This window comes from Melanostigma gelatinosum (assembly GCF_949748355.1).
Source record: "Melanostigma gelatinosum genome assembly, chromosome: 15".
Classification (NCBI taxonomy): Eukaryota; Metazoa; Chordata; class Actinopteri; order Perciformes; family Zoarcidae; genus Melanostigma; species Melanostigma gelatinosum.
In genome coordinates, this window is record NC_136648.1 from 2,147,657 (window position 1) to 2,170,286 (window position 22,630).

The window sequence follows — 22,630 nt, forward strand, 5'->3', positions numbered from 1 at the left end:
CTAGTGTAAATAAATCTGCAAAATAAAAAATCAGTTTGAGGCGAGTTACACCAAAAGGATCTCGATGAGATTTCGATGTCAAGTCTTGCATATGGATTTTGAATATGTATTAAAAAACACATCTGCTGATTATGACCCATAATTAAGCTACAAGTGCCCGTCAGCATGCAGACAAACCCCTCACTGTGAGAGCCAAACAAGGCGGAGTCTGTTTCCCGTCATCCACTGGGGGGGGGGGGGGGGGGGGGGGCTGCCCCTCTGACTAATTTAACCGCACAAGGCCGTTCGAACAGGACGAGTGAATTTCAGTGTCGTCTGTGCCGACTTAAAGGACACAACTACGTGATGCTAAACAAAGAAACAAGGGAGAAAAGGAGAAAATAAAAAAAGGAAATAAATAAAAGGAAAAAGAATGCAACTGGTGCTCTACATGCACAGTAAAGTGCTTTTTGTCTGCAAGCCCTGATCCAGAAAAGAAGGCGTCCTCTATTCTCGTTTGTGAACGGGGATATAAGTATTGAGTAGCCCTGACTTATATTTCCTTTTGTTGTTTTGACGCATCTGTGGAGCGTGGTGGTGGTGGTGGTGGTGGTGGTGGTGGTGGTGGGGACTCGCCCTACTGCGGGGACTTGGGCGGGGTGTGGTGAGGATCTCTGCTGGGGGGTTTCCCTGGGTGCGGGGGAGGAGAGGCCCACCGCCCGGCCGGCCTCCGGGCCTCCCTCGGGGGTCTGACGGCCGGTTTGGAGGAGGAGGAGTTTGTCTCTCTGGCCTTGGCCTCCCCTGTCGGGGCGGCGGCGTCGGGGCACTTCCTGTCCTCGCCCCCGGGGGCAGCGCAGGCTGGCTTGGCTTCCTTGGGGGTCGGCGGCTGCTGGTGCTGTGACGTCGGGGCGTCCTTCACCCGCTGGCAGATCTCAGCGTAGGACGGCTTCCTCAGCTCCTGGCAGCAAAACAACAACAGACGTAAAACACTCCGTCGTCTCCCGGCCTGGACCTTTGAGCACCGATGCATTTTGTAGTACGATTATATATTTTCTTATAGGATTTATTGTGCTTCATAAATCTGTACAACACAAAATCCTGAAATCTCAGAGTTTCAGAGGTTCAACCTGACGGCAGTATTATAATTTGCCGTTTCTTTCAGCATCTCTTTGGGGATTTCTGTTCCCACCTACGCACGTCTGCAGTCGTCTTCCTATCGTCCTGTTTCATCAGCTGCAGGTTTTCAGCTCTCTGTGTTTCACTGCGACGCTAAAAGAACTAAAGCCGAAGCAGAGGTTTAGTCCTTCTTACCAAAGCCGGTGTTTCCTTAAAAAGACACCATGTTGTAAATAATAAAACCTGTCCGTGCAGTTGTTACAAGTAAATCTTTTTAAGATCCGTTTTCTGAAAAATGCACACCTATTGTTTTCCCCCAGGAGTTGACGTCTTTAATCGAAATCAATACGAGACGCTGCAGAATTAACTGACCTTCTTGTGTTCATGAGATTGATTTGTCTGAGAGGAGGTGCGACAGGGTGGAAAACAAAGGTAAAGAAGGAATCAACACTGACTGTGGCAGCGCCGTTGACTTGCACTGATTTGCTTGCAGTGGACAGAGTTCCAGGGACTCGCTCCACAGACGAGTGCGCCTCCTTCGGCTTCACCTCCGTCACCTTCACCTCCCTGAAACAAGCAGACCAAGAAGGAGACGCCAGATTAAACTACGAGTGGTGAAAAAATAAAGAAAGACGGCGAAACAACAGCCGGACGGACTCTTGTGTGAGATACATGATTATAACACTCAGGAGGTCTGTGTCGGAGATTTAATGAGGGGGGAGACGTAGAGCAGTATACGTCTCTGGTTACCTGTCAATCACAGTGTAGCCCCGCCCTAAAGCATCCCCTGCTTTATGGCTGATGAATAGAAACCGCCTTACAGACCCCTGAGCTACGCTTCAGAATCTACTCTGCCAGTGTGCTTCTTACGCTGCTGGGAGGGAGGGAGCCGGACTGTGTGGCGTGCCGGCGGCCGGAGTCAGGGTCGGGGCTGAGGCCGGGGGGGCGGTCGGCGACGGCTGGAAGCTCGTGGGCATCGGGGAGGAGGAGGACCGAAGAGGCTCTTTGGGGCCCGCTGGAGAGAGCGCTCCTCCGGTACTGGAATCAGCACTTACATTCTGCAAACAGGGAGAAGATTTAGCAGGTAAGGATGCGTCCCGAACCAGTTATTAAAGATATATAATATGAGAGTAGCTCCTAGTTGAACTTAAATCCTAAAGATTGCCACAAACCACTAGATGCCACTAAAACTAACGCACTGTTCCTTTAAGAAACAGTGATAACTTGACAGCAGTTTGCTGAATTGTGTGTGAATTTCCCCAAACAGCATCTAATATATGTAGAAAAGACGCCGGCTCCGTTTCCTCACCCGTTCCTTGGCGTGTCCGACCACGACGCTGCTGGCCAGCCGGCTGTCGAACACGTCGTCGGTCTTGAGGTGGCCGGCTGCTCCGGGCAGCGGGGGGAAGCTGGAGAGGCCCAGCTCGAAGCTCGGAGACGGGGGTTTGGGGGGAGGAGGCGGCGACTGAGGCGTCACTCTCTACGAGACGGCAACAAACACACAGAGTCAGCACAAAAGTCAAAGAGGAGGAGGAGGAGGAGGAGGAGGGACTCACGACGAGCTCAAAACAGAAGTAAGAATCTCCATAAAGAAGTAAACTCAAACCAAATCTACGACAAGGAAGACGACAAAAAGGAAAAGTACTTACTGTAAACTTTTCGTCCCTCTTTTTCCTAGAAGCAGAAACATTTTTCCTTTAAGAAAGAGAACACTTCACTTTACAAACATCCGTTCTGTCTGAGACGACGACCTCACTTTGCACAACGTGAAGAATCCATCGATTCTGCATCGCAGTCACCGATTTAAGAGCTTTCACGTCGTTTGATTCAACGGTTTATGTCTCAGAACGGCACGAATCTAATGTCAACTGTTGATGCATCTCTTTTTATAACTTTTGATCCCATAAAATATAATGCTCATAACTCCAGCAGGTGTTTCTGCCGTCATTGCGTTTAAAGCAGGTGTTTCTGCCCCGTACCAGATTAAGATCAGGCTTCATTTATAGAAGTATTTTTAACATTTAGTATTCCGTCATGGAGCCACACAGAGGTACAAAGCAGTACTTCAGGAGAGTCCTACCTTCCTCGGCCGATACCCAGGGAGTAGTCGGGGGTCGTGGGCTCCGTCACTCGCCCCGTGCCCACGGTGTCCCTGCGGGGGAAGGCGGCGGTGGAGGGTAACCGGGTCCTGGGCTGGCTGGCGGGGAGTCGAGTGGGCGGACTGCTGCGGACCCCGTTGAGCCTCTCGCTGGGGAAGCTGGGGAAGAGGCCCGGGTTGTCCAGGAGCCCCGCGCTGCTGCGGTCCACCGTCGGGAGGGTCGGCCTCAGGTGAGGTTTACTGTGATTCCTGCAGGAAACGGGAAAGAAAAGACTCAGCGAGAATCAGCAACAAGCTGCATTTAAGACCTTAAAACTGTTCACTGGAAATATCAGATTAGAGAAACACGCAAGTTTAAATGATATGATCTTATGAAATTCATTGTAAAACAGATACAAAATATGAGATTATGCCAGAAAATACAAATAAAAAGCACTTTTCTTTGAAGTGATTCAAGCAGGTTTACAGCATAATAAAACTTTTTCTCTTAGCAGGATCTGACGACGCTCGTTAGTTCTACCAACCTGTTTCTGGGCGAGTAGTGTCTGACGGTGAGCGGGGACGTCGCTGGTTTGAAACCGTGTGAAGTGGTGAATCCATTGATGAACTGGTTGTTGTGAAACGGTGCAACCTGGAGAACAGAAAAGCCCAAAAGATGACATTCATTGAACAAAGGTTACGAGTGTTTGTAGCGAGAGGAAAGGGGAAAAAGGTAGTCATTTATGTTAAAAGATTGTTTGGAAATAACTACAGATATAGACTCGAAAAAACAACCAATTGTGGGAGACATTAAACAGATACTAATGTGTTTAAATAAAATAAATAGTTCTTCGTCTCTTACCAGCGTGGGGTCGATGAAGCTGTGTGTGGCCGACCAGGCCTGCGGCGTGATGAGGCTGTAGAGGGGGAACTGCTGCTGCGGGCTGTAAACCGGCGGGATGTAGTAGGACGTGTAGCGCTGCTGCAGCTGCTGCTGCTGCTGCTGCTGCTGCTGCTGCTGCTGCTGCTGCTGCTGCTGCTGCTGCTGGTGGGCGTACGGGTTCACCTCCACCGGCCGGTAACCGTTCTTTGGCATGAAAGTGTTGATGGCGATCGCCTTCGCCTTTATCCTCGCCTGGGAGGAGTCAGGAAAGAGGGGGCGGGGATTAATACCAGCTCATGATGTACATGTATCTGCATACGAGAGTGAAGAAGAAACTTATTTCCTTCTTAAATGAAGAAGAGTGGCTGATAAATAGATGTAGATTCAGCTTATATAGAATTTTAAAGACAGTCTATTGCCTTAAACCTTAAAGAGGTTGTTGCATGTAGTATATTTTAACGTTGTGTGATTTGGAGCCAGTATTTGTTGGTACACACAACAACGTAGATCAACTTACCTTAATAGGCTTCCCTTGGAACGTCTTCACCTCCTCACGGAGATACTGATATGCCTTCATCAAGAGAAAGAGAACAACTCTGTCAACCAGTCGAGTTTAAATGACAAACAGAAGAATGCTCACGTCATTCATCCACACACCAGAGGAAAGTATATTAATAACTTCACAATCACTCAAATATAACACGGACTACTTCAAAGGGAAACCTCGGTCTTGATCACATACATAAGTACGACGGTATCTGGTTTTTCTCGTAAATGTATAACTTGATAATATCAGAGACTATTCAAGATCAATGTTAAGTAGGGGTGTCACGGATCACAAACCTCACGGTTCGGTTCGGATCACGGTTCAGGAGTCACGGTTCGGATCATTTTTCGGATCAACAAAGAAAAGGGGAGGAGCCAAATATAACTTTGCTTTCCATTTATTAATTAAAGAACCTCAAGAACACTTAAAGCAAAGAACTTTGGGCTGTAGTCTTACATGAAAACAAAAATATTGAAGATGTCCAATTTGAAACAAAATGAAATAAATAAATAAAAATAATACATTCAAGAATTATGTTAAGTTTAAGTGCAACATGAGGTATGTTGATATCCTCGTCCTTTCATCAATACTGAAAGAAAGAAACAGCCAGTGAGCTGCTTCCACTGTTTACACTGAACTGAACTGCTCAGCAACAACTTGGGTCTGTTTACTTCCTGTCAGGTCATTCAAATACACAATAATGTTACATTACTGTGACATTATTTTCAAAAAGATGAGAATATCTCCATTGTCTGGGGAGAGGGTCGACCTTTCTGTGGTGACTGGAATATTATTGGGCCTGTCGAGCTTCACTCTGATGCTTCTGTCAGCACCTGAACCAGGTGTGTGTCTGTGTGACTCTCACAGAGGGGGCGTGTCTACAGCACCTGCCCCAGGTGTGTGTCTGTGTGACGCTCACAGAGGGGGCGTGTCTACAGCACCTGCCCCAGGTGTGTGTGTGTCTGTGTGACTCTCACAGAGGGGGCGTGTCTACAGCGCCGGACTAAGAATCACTCCGCCGTGGTGAAAGCAGTCTCTCGTCTTTTCCTTCTCATAGAGGTCTGGAACAGCTTCACACTGAAGTGGGTGCGTGAGTGGATTTCGTAGCGTGGCTCAAGCATTTTAACCAGATTTAGAAATCCTTTGTTTTCTACACCGGAGTGTCCCCGTCGCTGACATGCCGATGTTTTGCCGTTGTCGTGCATCTCTCTTTAAATAACGCCTACATACCGTAACGCTTTGTCCACCACCCTCATCCGTCATTATACGTTACACGGAAGACAAAATGTTCCCAAACGTGCGACTTAAATGACGCCGCGGCTTCTGACGTTCCTCCGCTCGCAATGACTTCACCGTTAAATGCTTCTAAGCTGCTCCGTTCACGTGAACACTACTGCTTCATATCTGTTCACTGACACTCTGCATTGCTATTCAGGGACTTGTTACTTGAAAAGGAACAGCAGCAGTAGAACTTTACACACTATGATGATTACACTGTAAAAATAAAATAAAATAAAAAATACTCTTGATCCGCGGTTCACGAGTGATCCGAACCGTGAGGGCTGATCTGAACGGATCGATCCGTGACACCACTAATGTTAAGGTATCACTTGTTGGAATGAATGAATGAATGAATGAATGAATGAATGAATGAATGAATAAATAAATAAATATATTTATTTATTTATTCATTCATTCCAACAAGTGATACATATATAAATAAATAAAATCATTAATAGTCGGGATCTAATCTATGAACGTCACCCTCGTCCTCCTGATGTAACATCACAGGTGAGCGAGCAGGAGAATAATAAAATCACTCTCTTACCTGCTGTGCGTCTGCTTCTGATTCAAAGGTGATGAACCAGTTGTCGTTGTAGGCAAATTCACAGTTGATGAACTTGGGTAAGTTGTCCCCTTTAAAAAGAGCCTCGACCTCCTGCACAACAACAGAACGTCACCGCCTTCAGATGTGTTCACTGTGACGCAGCGAAACAACCTTCTGCACAACAGAACAGCTGAGTCACACAGAAAACTATCTGTCAGGTTGACCTGGAACAGATGTGAACAGCTGGTGTTTAGCAATCTTTGCACTTTAACAAGTTTTCCTTCTGTGTGAAGCAGATGATTTCATTGATCTTATGCATATTTACATTAAAAGCTGGAGTAACATTTAGGAAACTGAGGAATTATGCGACACAAAAAGCATAATTTGTGTGTTCTGCTTGTTTAGCTTGTTACAGTGAACATTGGGCTGAAACATCTACAAACTAAAATAAAACACAATATGCTCAGAAGAATCAACACCAGGATGTAGTTACGTTGTAGCTCCAGGAAGCCATTTGTCAATTATCATGTCTGAGTCCTGCCGTGAATTATTTAAATCGGCTTTGAATACTTTATGTGCCGGTGCTGCTGTTGATGCACAATAAATAAAACATTAACAACAATAATAGTCATAGGTTTCCTCCCTGTTTCGACCTCATCTTTGGCTCTGAATAAACATCAGAGACACATGAACAGGATGTTGTGTCGTTTTGGTTAAAAGGTACGTACATGGGAGTCATCCCAAAAATATATGACAAACATTTACATGAAATAAAACATTTTGACCTCAGGAAGCAGCAAAAGGCTTCAGAGTCAAACGAAACCTCCTGAAACCTGCACCGTGGTGAACAGGAACACATGCTGCGGCTGCATCAGTGGTTAAAGGAGCAGGAGGATGTCTCCATCTTTAGAACCCTGACCAGGTGTAACAGAACAGGTGAGGCTTTAAATTGGATGTATGAACGCAGGACGAGCTCCCTCGACACCACCAGGCTGTCGTGCTTTATTCATCCGACTCTACTAAACAGATGGTGTTCTGCATCACCAAGACCTCGGACTAGTGGTGTTAAATACACACATTTACAAGAACAATAACGCCAATAAAACATCTGGTGTCTGAGTTATAATGTGTGTATGGTTGTCACTGAAGGAGGATCTGGTGAATGATCTATCTGGTCTTTGTTCACCGACAGTCGTTCCTTTAAAACAACGAGGACCACATCACACACACACACACACACACACACACACACTGACCTCGATGGGCGTGCTCTCTGGAAGCTCTCTGAGGATCACGATGCAGCGGTTCTGATTGGGCCGCACCTTCTCCCCCTTCTCATCCACTTGGACCAATGGCAGAGCTGGAGAGTAGACGGACGGAACGAGGCAGATTAGGGTTTGAATTACAACAACACAACGTTACCAAGACTGCAGCTTGAGGCCAGACGGGATTAACGAAGGAGTGAATTAAGTGTGTGCATCAATCAAACACAAGCAGGTGAGACCGCTGAATGCACTTTAACAGCCTCTCCGGGGAAATCAACCCCCCGACCACATGCTGATAAACTCTCTGTACCTGTTGAGTTTATCTGGACTTATGTGTTCACAGCAAACCGTGGAGACGTTTCATCAATCACTGAAGTCTGAGATATCTCAGGGAACCAAACAACATCCAGAGGCTGTGTTCACTGCATGTAGCAGGCCACACGCCGGCTGCTTTACTTCAGCTGTACGAGCCCAAAATAAACTATGTTACTGTGATTTAATAGCAGTAAACGGATAAAAAGGACGTCGAAATAACTACAAAGTTATGCCAATTTGTATAAAGTCTAAATTCATGTTTTGTTCGATCTCTCCGCAAGACGACAAGTAAACAACTTTTAAAATACTTGTTTTCTGAATGGAGTTTAGTTCAATCAGTGCTAGGCTAAGCTAACATTGTAGCAGCTCCATCAACACTCAAAATAACATCATATAGGCGTAAATACAGCAGCGTTTTCATCGTCAACAACGTCAGTGATGACGAGGAGGAGAATCTCAACGCTGATCTCTTTAAAGACACAGCGCTGAGATATTTTAAAAAATGGAGCGTTTGGTGTGAACACGGCTTTAAAGCCTCATCGAGCGGGTGAGCGACCGGCATCTAAAGTCCCGGTTTTAACTCGACTCACATCGTAAAATGTCCACGATCAGCTCCACGTCGGTGCTGAGCTTCTTGACGTGGTCCAGGTTGGCCACCGTCACAATTGGCACATACTGGTCGCTGTCCATCTGGGAGATGAGGTACATGTCACTGGCCAGGTTCTCCCTGCAGGAGGGGAGGAGGCACACAGGTGGGTCACACACTAATCAAACCTCTGTTTACTCAGATTAAGGATGAAACGCTTTGTTTAGCAGCTACAGAGCGCGCTCACGTTAAACCGACTCTACATGTGATGAACATCCAGCAGCTTTGTTGAGGAAACACAAAGGCAACACATGTGGGAATGTGCTTCTGTCTAACAGCTGTTTCACACAACAGAAGGAAATGTTATTCAAGTGTTTATGGTTTCACTTCAGATATTCTTCTCTTCCAGTATTTCATAACAACTCTTGTGGTTTCTCTGTCTGGTCGTGTTCATTGGGGTTTTGGAGAAGCTACTGGAGGAGTTAACGGTGTGTTCAGAGCTGATAAAGAGAAAAGTTAAAGTGTATGAGGCCTTGATTTGTTTCAAACCAGCAGCTAAACAACCAAAAACAGAAGAAGTCAACTGTATGAAGCTTTCATTCAGACCACGTCTAACACCCAGAGAGCGAGAGAGAGAAAGACAGACAGACAGAGATTCCACTGATTCATCAACAGCATTTTGAATGACAAATCTTAAGAAAAAGAAAAAAACTTTCCTTCCTGTGTTGCATTTTAGTCATATTTTCATATAAATGTCATATTTTATATAAAAGTACGACTAATTGACTATAATCTACAAAGTATTACCTGAATTATTTCAGCGTGTGAGTTCTTGTGACCTTCCCTCAAAAGCAAACTCACCTGGAGAGACAGAACTCCAACGTCTTCTTCAGGTGCTCCCTCAGACCCTCCTGAGGACTCTCTGGCTGAGGGTCGCTGCCTGTCGACACACGAAGAAGGAAATACTCTGTTCAATTAAAAGCACCAGAACGAATCTCTGACCCTGGGAGCACAACAGCATTTAAAACCAGTTCAATGTGAAATCAAACAGTTCTTTCAACTGAATTTAAAGAAGGATGTGGGCGAGGAAGAGCAGAGATGCAGAATATTTCAAGGATGACACAAAACGCGTAGCATGATTGTAGCTCAACAGAACTTAAACCAGTTCACAGCCGTGACCTCACCAAGGGGAAGTTGACTGAGAATTAGCAGTCTTCTATTCTAAGGACAACAACTTCCTGAAGTGTGCTGAAGGCTAAAATACACATTTGAATCCTTCTTCTCAATGCAGCCGATCATTTCGTGTGGTGTGATCTCTGGGAACAATGGGAAGGAGACCAGAGACACACACTGGTGTAATGGTTTGTAATATTTCTCTCTCCACAGCTTTGGGTTAGTTGTTGACATTCCTCTCAGGTAGGAGGCATTCAGTGATGAATGTCTTGTCGTGGAGAGCGTCTGGTAACGCCCAATTAAACTTTAATGCTGCTATAAATAAAACATGAAAACAAAACAGCTGTGAAGCGGTCACTGCCACACCTCCGCTCAATGTATTCTGCTGCTTGAAGCAGAGCACAGCCATTAAACAATATGATGCAGCGTTAGAACCACTGAGACAATGAAGAGACGGAGTTTCCCCACTCGGTGACTGAGTGTTCACGTCACATGACAAAAACATCTGATCCATGGCGACAAACAAGCAGTTGCATTTATAAAATCAGGAAATACACATTTTCTAAAGCCTAAAAACCTGCTCAAAGTTAATCAGAGTGTAAAATCTGATTCTGAATTTGAAAGCGGCCACAAAACCTGAAAGTCTAAACAGTCGCCAGCTGATCCAAATGTTGGTCAAATGTACACGCCTGACACACACACACACACACTCCAGAATATTCTTAACTTGGCGTGCGTGATCACGTGACTGTCACAAATAGTTCACTAATAAAACTATTTACATGTCTCGGGATTATACAAAGAGGGAGAATTCGTTTTTAGATGCTTTAGTTTAAATCTTCATTTGAGTAAATATCTTGCAGCCAAATCAAATAGTTTACAGGATATTAAACCTTCGTTTCTTTGGCTTTTTGTCGGTTACACTCGTTGTCTTTTTAAATCTTCCCACTTCATTTTAGTTTGAACGCCCATCGTGGATTTTAAACGCCTCCGTTCATGTTCGGAGCTCGCCCACCACGCAGCTTAAGGAGTCTCCTGGGGTGCATCCCAACTCTCTTATCCAACAGTCCCTCGCTCCTCAAAGTTGTTCTAGTGCCGCCATCTTGACGGCCGTCTCAAAGCTCTTATTTGTGCTCTGAGGAGCGAGGAGGGATCTCTGAGGATACAAGAGCGCAGCCTTCAAGGAAGTCCTTTAATGGACACGCCCCCTCATTAGATATCAGCTATTTGATTGGTCTGATCTGACACAATCTCAATAAAGTTTCACAGCAGAGCGAAGACAGATCTCACATTGCGCTCAAAGGACGGGTCATGAAATAATGATTTCACAATCAGAATATCTATAAGTACCGGAGGAAGTAATGAATAAATGATATAAACTGCTGCCTCTCAGCAGCACACAGTGAGCAGCATGAACAGACTGCAGGTTGTTATTCACACAGCTACACAAAGACACGCAGACATAAAAACATCGTTCCTCTTCTCCTCTTAAAGCTCAGGAACAAGATGCAAGTGAAGGGAACCGTGGCTGCAGAGTAAGAGACATTATAGACCCTCTTAAGAGACCCCCAGACCATGTGACAACCACCAGCCAATCACTAACCAGCCCACCTGTGCGCCCTGGTTGCCCCGGCTCGGGGTACTCCGTGTAGGCCGGCTCTGAGCTCTCCAGGGTGACGGGGGCCGGCTCGGCCAGCATCACCGGTGGAGGCTCATCCGGGTCGGCTAGTAGGGGCTCCTTGAACGCCTTGTCTTCGCTGGCTTCATAGCCTGAGACAGCAAACAAAAAGAGGAACGGTGAGGTGATTGTTATGAAAGGAAAGATGTAACGACCAACCCTGGGAAACCAGGAGCAACAGAGTGGTGAGTGACAGTATGATATGATCAGGCTCTACATTTCATCAGATATAGAAAAAAGGTCATCGTGGTGTTTCATTTGCAGCATGAGGAAACATGAAACTCATGAAACAGGGGAAATTACAAACAAGATCCGTCTCTGATATGAAACCCGTCTCAGATTAAAACCCGGTCGCTTCTGCATGAAACGGGCTTTGAGGACGTTACGAGAGAGAGTGTCTGTTGGTTAGCAGTTAGCGGTGCCGCTAACGTTACTAGCTCTCCTCCGTTGGTTAGCCGTTAGCGGTGCTGCTAACGTTACTAGCTCTCCTCCTGTTGGTCTAAACACCGATTGGTTGTTTACAATGAAACATGATCAGAGACTAGAAACACGTGTTTTACTGAATATTGGAGGCGAACCATCGTCAGTAAAACTGTATTTCACACTGTGATGTTTACGATAAAGAAGTTTACTTCTGCGATGATTAAAAAGAAGAAGGCCACTACGAGAACGGCCAGACTGTATTGAGCCTCCAGTCTTGTGCAACGAAATATCCATAAATGTCCTCGCAAGACGTCGGAGACGACGGACGTCAATCAGAGCCAAACGAAGACTAATTAATAGTTTCTGTTTCGCCACCACGTCCTCGTTGCCTCTGCGTTGGCTACACTCGGCCGGGCACATTAAAGTGAGTGATTACGCTCATTTGTGTGTGTGTGTGTGTGTGTGTGTGTGGGGGGGGGGCTGTGGTTGGAATATTCATAGCTCATTCTAAATTGAGGATGAATGATTTAAGAGGCGTCTCAGCATGAAAAGTGACAAGAAACGGAGACCGACAGGCTGCAAAATATATATTAAAGAAGGGTTTGTGAGTAGAACCCGAACTGTTGTTTCAACAAGCTCACATTACTGGTTGCCATTTGATTATTACAGACATATAAATATATATATTTTTTGGAATATGCAAAGTAAACTGGCTTCATTTGAACACTTCAGCTCCTTTCAGTGCTTCAACGCCACCGAACCAACTTCTAAGGTCTTCCGTTTAGTTTTTATAAATTAAAACGACAAGTTACTCAGTGTCCAACTGACACTTCCACTCCTTTCAGTGCTTTAACCACACCCGTTACTCTCAGCATCGCCGATCAGTCGTAGCACCGCTACTATACATTATCCCATTTGATGGCATGTATACGCTTTCACACATCAACTCCTTTCAGAGGTTGAACTCCAATTAACTCAGAATATGTTCAGCTGATAGTTAAACGCTCTTTAGTCCTGCAAATCCACCTGCCACTTCCACTTCTTTCAGGAATTCAACTACAGCTGCCACTTCAATTTGTTTTAGTTTTCTCCCCCTCAAACTGAAGCAACTACTTCAAGTTCATATGCGTCAACTGCCACTTCAAGTTCTTCAAGCTTTTACTCTCATACAAGCATAACTCCAAGGAATTACCTTTTTAAAGAAATGTTTGTTGGTTTGACAGATATTTGTACTTCAGAAGTGCCAGGTACTTACTACTCATGTGTATTATTGCAGACGCAGTGCTTTTATATTTAACATTTCTTTCGCCCCAATGAAACGAAGCATCGAAGCGGTTAAACATATTTTTTGCATCCCGAGAATCTCTGGCTGACCTTCTGGGCCGGGATCGGCCGAACTATTGCAGCCCTCCTTCCATGGCTGCAGGGCAGCAGTTGTGGTGTCAGCACTCCCGCTGGGGTCCAGGCTAAACATGTGGTTGGCCCATGCTTTCGCATTGGGGTTGAGGTCCGAAACCTTGGCGGATTCCTGTGAAAAGAACACAGAAAGTGGGTCAGGGATGTCTGCAGATAAGAAACATTTACCGACGAGGGGAAAAGCACAGCTACAAAGAGAAGACGCAATGTTTTCCCTTCAGGATCCGCTGAAGGATCCATGACGGTTAACATAGTTACAGCACAGAGCTCGCCCATAGACTGCCGGTGTAACCGGCATAAAGCCAGAAATACCAACCTCCACAATGCAGAAGACGGGTTCTAATTATCTGTAAACTAATGTCTCATATTCATGAACTACTTTACTGCCTTTGTACAAGCCCTGTAAAGAAAACAAGTCAAGTATTACATGCATTATAAAGAAACGGAAGGTTGAATATCCTGTAAACTATTTGACTTGGCTGCAAAATATTCCTCTCGTCTCTAAAGCATCTGAAAAAGAATGTACCTGCTTTGTATGATCACCAGACAATTAAATATTGCTTTCAGAGATTCACGAACACGCACCAGCCTCACTACGGCGAGTGTAAATTAAGCTTCAATCATCTGCCAGCAAAAGAGTCCCTCAGACCAACACCTCGACACTGGGACCAGGTCCACCGAGCCCTGCTGCCCACTGGACGTACTCACGGGATCAAACCAGCGGCTCAGCGTGCACACCTCACGGGCCAACAGGCTGTAACCCTGAGCCAGCGTTTCATTGAAGGGTTCCCGACGGTGGCGATACAAGAATCCACCGCATCCAAATCCATGATTAACACACACAAACAGAGTCCAGGTGTCTCCACAGGGCACAACATTGTGTGTCTTCAGCCTTAACCTGGACCGCCACCTCCACCGTCAAATGCACTGCCACGCTCTGCTCTTTTTTTCGACGTTATTCTCCGGCAAAAAAATAAACACCAGAGCCGTCGAGGAGGTGTTGAGTTGCACACCTGAGCTCAGATGAAAGCCGGCTCCAGTGATCCACATGCTAAATCAAACCCTCCCCCCCCCCCTCCCCCCTCGAGGGCATTGCTCAAATTAAATTGGCCGTCTTGAGACTTTTTTAATAAATTATTCTGCCAACGAGCCGAGATGCTCAGGCACAAGAAAAAGGCAGGACAATAAAAACCTGCTTCTTGGAATTAGTCACAGAAACAAAAAAAGGACGAGAGATTTTTAGGAGACAACACCGACGTGATACAAGATGAGAAGCAAGACGACATTGTTCCTGTGTCATATATCTCAATCCCCCCTCCACACACACTCCTGTCCGAGCTGGCTGACATCACAGGATGTGGACGTTTCTCTGACCTTTCAACAGTGTTTTCTGTTCTGTTTTAAATGTCCCCTTCCTTCACACAGAGGAGGGAAAGGTTATCTGCGTTTCCCTGATTGAAGGCGTGTTTTTGGAGAGGAGAAAGTGATTCATCACCAGAGACGAGTCGGTGTCATCGGAGGGTTACTGCCCGTCTGATGGAGGCGAGATGACAGAGAGACAGACATGATGGAGTCCTTCAGGGGAGAAAAACAACAACAAACGGAACTGCATCCGTCCGTCCTGAGGCTCATCTTGCTTTTCTGACAGCTACATCACGAAGCGATGAGCAATCAAACTCATCACAACTACAACGCTTCGCCCGGAGCGCCGGCTCCTGCACCGATGGACTAATGTTACATCAACACAAGTGGTTCAAGGTGATAAAAGCATGACCAGATCAGTGTACGAGAGCATCCAAACCGACACAAACTCACAAGTTATCAAACTACATCACCCGAAAAATACAGATTTATTGTGACAAATGCTTTCCAACACTAGTCGAGATAAAAACAAGAGCTTTACGTTTTAAAACCACCACATTGATGACAGTTTCCACGAGATGGAGAAGTGATCCATCGATCAGAAACGGGGACATCATCTTTCTACAAAAGCTTGGAGACACTCATCTGCATCCATGAACACAGTAAAAATGTCCATGTGAGAAGCATGTGTAAGAACAACCTCGTCTAAAGTGGTAGTTGTGTGTTAATGTCGGTATTTAGCCGTAACGTAGAAGTACCCAAGATGGCAGCTACAGTCTAAGGATGGGAACTGTCCACAATCCACAACAGGGTCCTGTAAAATGTTTCACAATAAAAGCCTCGAATGAGCCGCGTAAAGTTGTTAAATACAAGTGTGACGTAGCATTAGCAGCAGCAAAGGAGGGAGAAGTTAAGTTAGTTAAGTTTCCTTAGCTTTTTAGGATTCTGCTCCCACATGTTTTTTGTATTTCTATACCTGTAGATACTCGGTAACTAAATAGCGGCTCGGCTGTTAAAGAGTAACGTTCACCAGACGAGAGGAGGATCTGATCCCAGTGTGAGTCCTGCTTCATGAGCAGCTTTAGTCCACAACTGATGTGATTCAACATAAATAGGTCATGTTTGATTCCTGCTCTGTTTCTAACACATATGTGCAAAGCATATGGTGTGTGTGTGTGTGTGTGTGTGTGTGTGTGTGTGTGTGTGTGTGTGTGTGTGTGTGTGTGTGTGTGTGTGTGTGTGAATAAGGAATGAGGAGGAAAACACTCGTGTTGCTACGACACCAGTGTGATTTGAGTCTAAACTCGATTCTGATTACTTGGTTGAAAGAAGTTTTTGGTTTTAATATCTCCAAGTTATACACTCCATATTTAATTAATTTAATGACATTTAATCGTGTTCTGCAGTCATTTATCTTAATTGTATCTCATTTCTGACGATTCAGTTTTACTTCCTGTGGTTCAAACACTGTTCTAGTTTCCATACACTCCATACTGTAGGAAATACACAGACTATGTAGAAGTACCTCATAAAACCACACTTCAAAACATCCAAACCGACAGGGCAGCGTGTGAAGTAACAATACTGTACGCAAAATAATGTGCATTTATAAAGGTTACCTGGACTGAACTAGAATTTTTGTGCAGATTTCTTGTGGATTTTTTTGAGACTATTTCAAAAAAACATGTGTGCGAGTAGATTTCCCATCATGCCTCAGACTTTGCTCGGGAGCCTTGACATCCTTAACTGTGTGTATTCAACCCTGGAAGCAGTATTTTTGGTTCTCTGAACACTTCTTTCCCACCTTGTAATGACAGCCCAGCCTGAAGCTTCAACCTCTTTCCTTTACGCTGCACATCTTCTTTCCCATCTTACCCCCATGTCTAAATCACATTTCCTTACCTTTTGAGCGCTCAGGAGCCTCAAGCAAACACAGCAATTTTCTCAGCGATTGTAATCCTATTTTATTTACATAAAACAGACGATGACCTCTTCCTATGTTTTTTACCTTCTAAAAGGCATTTCTTGACATTTTAAGGAAGGCTAAAACTGTGTGTTTACATTGTCCTATTTCACTAAACACTTGATACATTTAAATCTCTCACCAACATGTCAATAAAGCCCAAAAATGTAAAACATTCTCTGCCCACTACGGACACACACACACACAGTTAATCCCAGACAAACTTCAGCAGCTACCTGCGAGTTAAGAGAGGAACTAATAAAAAGGTGTGGACAAAGAGTCTGGAGGTAGTTCTACGTCAGCAGCAGGAACACCACCGTGTGTGTTTTGAGTTATATTCTTAAAAGTGTCAGCTGTCATGAAACGTTAACGGCTTTAACCTCACATCAGCTCAACTGGTTCACTCTTTAAACGGGATTCCTTCACATGCAGGGGTGACGTGTTTATCGTCGACCCAACAGGAAGTTACAGCGTCACACGGGTTCTCTCGACGTCACTGGATTTTGAATCACTTTTAAGATACTTCCACGTTTTTGCTCATAAATTAACACCACTTTTATGATTTCTGAAGCGCGAATACAAGTAAGAACGTTAAAGTCTGACTTGTGTTGTAGTGATTTGTGTCCAAAAGCTTCCGCTTGGTTTAAACAGAGACTTTATTTCTGCCATAAAACCAAAAACACTTTGACTTCCAGATGAGGGAACAGGAAGTGGAAAGATGCTGACTCATTTCAGAGTTTTAGGACTGCAGCACACCATTCAGTGGATGAACACATTAAATTACCTGTGATTCTTCACAATAAAAGCCCACTGTTAGTGTCGCTGTTTACTCTTCCTCCATACAGTATTAGTGGACTTGTTTTAACTTCAGAATAACGAAGTAAAGCTCAACTGACTCAGCGCTAAACACATTTTCATATATTTCCCCCCCCTTATTTTGTTATTCAAACGCTTTTATTTTGAAGCAGCCAAAATCAGGAAATGCATGGCTCGGATATATTTCGCGGTCGAAGGAGCAGCTGGAAAAACGGTGGAAAAACACACAGAAATGCTGACTCATTACCGGGTTTTAAGACTCATTCCTGCAGCACTCCAACAGTCAAATATAACATTTGATGTTTGATAGTAACAATGACAGTAAACAATGCCCAACCCTAGTCCTGGTATGAACTTTAAATTGCAGAGGATAAAGCAGGATGACCACCGCTCCACCCGCTTTAATCTGGAAGCGTCAACGAGTCACAACTGATAGAACAGAGTTTCACTTTAAATATCAGAGGATTTAAAAGCTCAATGCTCACTGGGTTCAACCCACAGACTGTATTTAAGAAGTCGACTGTAGCCCCGCCCCAAAGCATCCCCTGCTTTATGGTCTGTGTGACTCTAAATGGACCATAATGTACTAAATGAACATCATGCTGTATTGAAGAAGACTTGAAACTAGAGATTGAGACATAAACTCATGTTTACAATGTTTACTGAGGTAATAAATCAAGAGAGAAGTAGAGTCATTTTCTATAGACTTCTATACAACCAGAGGAGTCGCCCCCTGGTGGACACTAGAGAGAATGCAGCTTTAACACATGAAGCTTTGACTTCACTCGACAGAATCAGAGGTTTTTCAGAATGTTGACTTGATCTCTAACTGCAGGATACATAGTTGAGAGTAAACTTCTTCCTCATTTGTTGTGATATTTTTACATTCTTTATTCAACTAAAACTTGGGACTGGAAGGACTCAAAAGTACCAGGATGTAGAAAACTTTGAGGAGAGGAATAAGCTGTAAAACAAACAGACATCAGCATCCGTGTGGGTAGGAACTCACCAAATGAGAGCTCTCTTTTGCCTCTTGTACTTGCTGCACCTGTGGTTCAGCTACAACTTTCGTGTCCTGGTCAGAAGTCATGAGCCGTCTGCTTCTTGGCTCCTCAGGGAGAAGTCTCTGCGTCACCAAGGAAGCTGCAGGAGGCCGGAGGAGACAAACAAGTGAGGACTCAAGGACGGATGTTGATCACAGGGACTGAGGCATAATAATAAAGTTACACGAGTACCACGACCAAGGCCAAAGAGAGGGGGGGGGGGGGGGGGGGGCAGTGTCCGATAGTTACTTTTGAGTACTTTGACGATACAACGGAGACGAATGTGACTTGTTTTCAATGCGCGTACAGACTCATGTATGTTACAGGGAATTAAATAAACACACATCACACATTTAGAGCTATAACTCAAATGTTTTAATTTATTTAACTTGAAAGAGCAAAAGCATCGTCACATCTCTAAAAGTCCAACAATGTTTTATCTAAACACAAACTTTACTGGTCAGCAAATTATTTTGTTACAAAATAATTTGATTCAAGAGGCTGAATTGGTTTTTAATGTGAAGTTTAGCGACTCTTATTCAAAACACAGAAATAAAACTACAATATAAAATGAGACGACGTTGAAACGTGACTACAAAATGTTCTTCACACTAATTAAGTGTTGACTAGCTCACAGAGAGAGACAAAGACATAGACAGACAGACAGAGGGACAGAGAGAGACAGACAGACAGAGAGACAGACAGACAGAGAGACAGACAGAGTACACGAGAAGAGAAATGAATGTTAATTTTCTATTCTTGTGAGTCAGTTTCTTGGCCCTGAACAGAGGAAATTAAATCAAGTTGTTGAGTATTTAATAATCACAGTTATGCTGTGGACACACCGGAGTGTCGGCTGGTTCAGGTGTGTCAAAGCAGACAGAACTGGAACAGGGACGGTACTCTCATTATCATCATCAGTAAGCTCCTTTTGTAAGTATAATTGGTGAACTGTTATCATTATAAAAGTTGTCTGAATATGCTCTTTTGATTTACAAAATATAATTTTACAGGGCAAACATTTCCAGAAGAATTAAATGTTCAGACAAATGCTGCGATATGTGTAAATAATAATAAATAATAATTAAAGTAGGAGGAGCAGTGTCTCCACTCAAACACATCTATCGTAGAGAGACTTCTACATTCAGTGAGACACATTTAACAGAAACAAACACACTTAATGTTCCCACGTGATAGAAATATGTTGCCCTTCCTGCTCACTGGTTTACAGTAAATGACATCAAGCTTCACGAAACACAAAGAGGAAATCAAAACACACAGATTAGTTAATTAAAGTCAGCGTTTCACTGAAGGTTTGTGAAGATTAATTATATTACTAAACACAAACAAACTGTTTTTATATAGTAATAATGATAAATCTAGAAGTCCATAATATATAGTATTAGGCCTACTTTCTGTTCAACCAATCAGTTAATCGTTTACTATATGAAATTACTAAAAAATGCTGAGAAGAGTTTTGTTCATAAAATATTAAGTTTCAGTCACTTTGACTTTTTTTGGTTGAAAAATGACAAAAAAATGTTTAGTTTAGTGTCAGTAAACGGAGTATTTTATCTTTGGTTTTCAAACTGTTGGATGGAGAAAAATGGGAACATGCAAGGATAATTTTCTGACAATTTACAAACCAAATAATCTGAGTAATCTACGGATTATTTAATAATAATAATAAAGAAGCAGCTGTAGCGAGGAGCCGCCTGCAGCAAGCAGATTTAAGAAAAGCCGTTCAATTGGATATCCAAATTTGATTCAATCAATTGAATTAACTTTCTGTCAATCAGCCTTTTAATTGCTTCAGCACAACTGACCATCACCGCTCAGCGTCTCTCTATAGTCACATTTAACTGCACTTTGGTGTCAGCAGGCGACAGGTTTTCAACATAATTGCACCTTCAAAGGCTTCAGTTTCAGTAGCAGCAGTGTGATTAATCACTCCCACTATATCTGACCTCAACGGTACACACTCACGTAGAACAAGTGAGCAGAGGAACCTCTTCATTTCTGTCCCATTTTGTAAAGCGGTGATAATCCGACACAACAATCGGCTGCCTGTCTCTGACACTCGCTGTGTTTGCATACAAAGCAGAAAAAGAATGGCATTGCTGTAAAGCTGGTGACCTCTGATCCATATACTGATTCCCATACATGGAGCGTGTGTGTGTGTGTGTCATGCCACTGCGATGAATGGGGCTAAACACATCTCTGCATCAATACCAGGCCGCTATCAAAACAGCTGTTGTGTGACAGACTTTTCTCAACAGTTGCCTTAAAAACCTGCCAACTGAAATGTACTGTCACACGCACACACACAGTTTGTTGTGTTTTGGAAACTATCAACTACTACCGTCATGTATAAACTCATCGGTCAATATTAATCTTTAAAACCAGGTTGTTTCCTTTAATCCTGACGCACCAACTGTTAAGAGATGAATAACTTCATCTTGACAAACAACACAATCTACAGCACAACGCAACACTGTACTCTCAGAGACCAGGTCTTGGTGTTTTTGTACTATGAGGCAGAGGGTGATCACAGTTTGACCCGATACATCCCATAATAAACACCGACCCCCGGGTTCACTGTACATGTCACTTCCTGTACAGATGCAGTGAATCACGGCGTCTAGACGAGGGCTGAACCAAAACACAGGCTTCGCTCGGCCTTGTTTTCACCCCGCACGGTCATTTATCACCCAAAATAAGCCTAGTGGTGAAACATGCAACGAGGGGGTGTTGAGGAGAGGGGGGTATTTTGAGGTGACGTGTTACCGCTAGTGGAGGACGGTAACCAGGCATCTGATACGTCCCCTGTGGTGGTGTAGAACCAGTGTTTATACCTCCATCCAAAACAAGGCCAACACCACGCTGAGGGTGCGTTTGTTTGCAACAACTTTACTGGTCCAGGGCTGAGTTTTCTACTCAAGGCGCAATGCAGGAGAGAGAGACAGACAGAGAGAGAGACACAGACAGACAGACAGACGGCGACACTCCTTCCGTCACTAGGCAATAAGGAGGTTGTCACAGGAGCAAAGTGCTAAATATGTGTAATAAATGACCAACAGAGAGGAGGCCATGAACGCACCACGACGTGTATTTAAAGTTCACTCCGAGGATAGAGTAGCAGCCATGTCTAGTGATGTTATTATTATGAGACGTCAGAGTTAGCTGGCTTGCAGCCGCATCCAATGAAAGATGGCGACCTCCGGCGTGATTTCGCGGATTCCCCCAAACCAATCAAGCTAATATTTAGTTAGCAAGCAAGCTAACTGAACCTAGGAAACAAGTGTCTACTCCGCATGTTTGTTGCTCTAATGTTTGCTTTTGACACCGCAATAAGTTTCAAAAAACAGTCTCTTACTCACCTGTTAACTCTCACACCTGCACGGCAATTGCAAAAAATACTCTGGTGGTTAGTAGTGCTGGACTTGAGGCCTTGAATTTAGCTTCCAGGCTAAAATGCGCAGGGTGTTAGCTAGCACGCTAGCAAAGGAAGCAAGGAAAGCAACCGGCTTATTGCTCTTAACCCTGACGAACAGTCTTCGGTTTTCAGGGGTGTGAAGCCACGTGCAGCTGCGTTGCAGCGACAAAAAACAACGACGCTCCGACCAGCACTGCGAAGCTAAGTTACCTTGTGAGCTAGCTTAAGAGTTAGCTAGGTAGGCTAAGCTAGCTTAGCTTGCCTAACAACTTTGTGCGGTTTGGCCTCGATAAATCTGGCGTCTGGAGATAATTTCACGCGAAGCTACTTCCTCACGGTCAACAGCGGGCTCCACGGGAGTCAGAAAAAAACCAGCCCCAAAAATAAACCCTGAAACTGAAGAAATATAAACGTTAACTCGTCTCAAAGCTTCCGATCGATCAAACACTCGGTACAAGCTAAAGATGAGCGAGAGGAGGAGGGGGGGGGGGGTCTGAATGGAGAAGTCGTTCTGTTTCCTTTCCCTTTCGTGTGCAGCGCAAAGATCGTCTATGTGGCGGTGTTGATGGAGCACGAACCGCTCATCCGGTCTCCGGCAGTGTGCCCTTGATGATGCCTTAAAAAAAGCATGCATTATGTTGTGTAAAATACATTAAACAACATAAATACGCGCAGTCATCATCAGCGGATACAGATATTTAAAACATGACAAAACTCAAACAAA

General features: G+C 44.3%; 1 protein-coding gene across 1 annotated transcript; it reads right to left on the reverse strand.

Moving 5' to 3' along the window:
* Positions 1-579: 579 nt before the first annotated feature.
* On the reverse strand, positions 580-22,039 carry larp4b (La ribonucleoprotein 4B). The gene is made up of 17 exons (XM_079285569.1): positions 21,851-22,039; positions 18,437-18,570; positions 13,245-13,398; positions 11,381-11,539; positions 9,458-9,536; positions 8,601-8,737; positions 7,687-7,790; positions 6,431-6,541; positions 4,573-4,626; positions 4,035-4,307; positions 3,718-3,824; positions 3,176-3,442; positions 2,745-2,769; positions 2,405-2,575; positions 1,966-2,153; positions 1,551-1,662; positions 580-937 (listed from the first exon to the last, which is right to left on the reverse strand). Exons 2-17 carry the CDS (start codon positions 18,515-18,517, stop codon positions 617-619), a joined length of 2,343 nt encoding a protein of 780 aa, XP_079141695.1. The 5' UTR covers positions 18,518-18,570; positions 21,851-22,039; the 3' UTR covers positions 580-616.
* Positions 22,040-22,630: the final 591 nt, after the last annotated feature.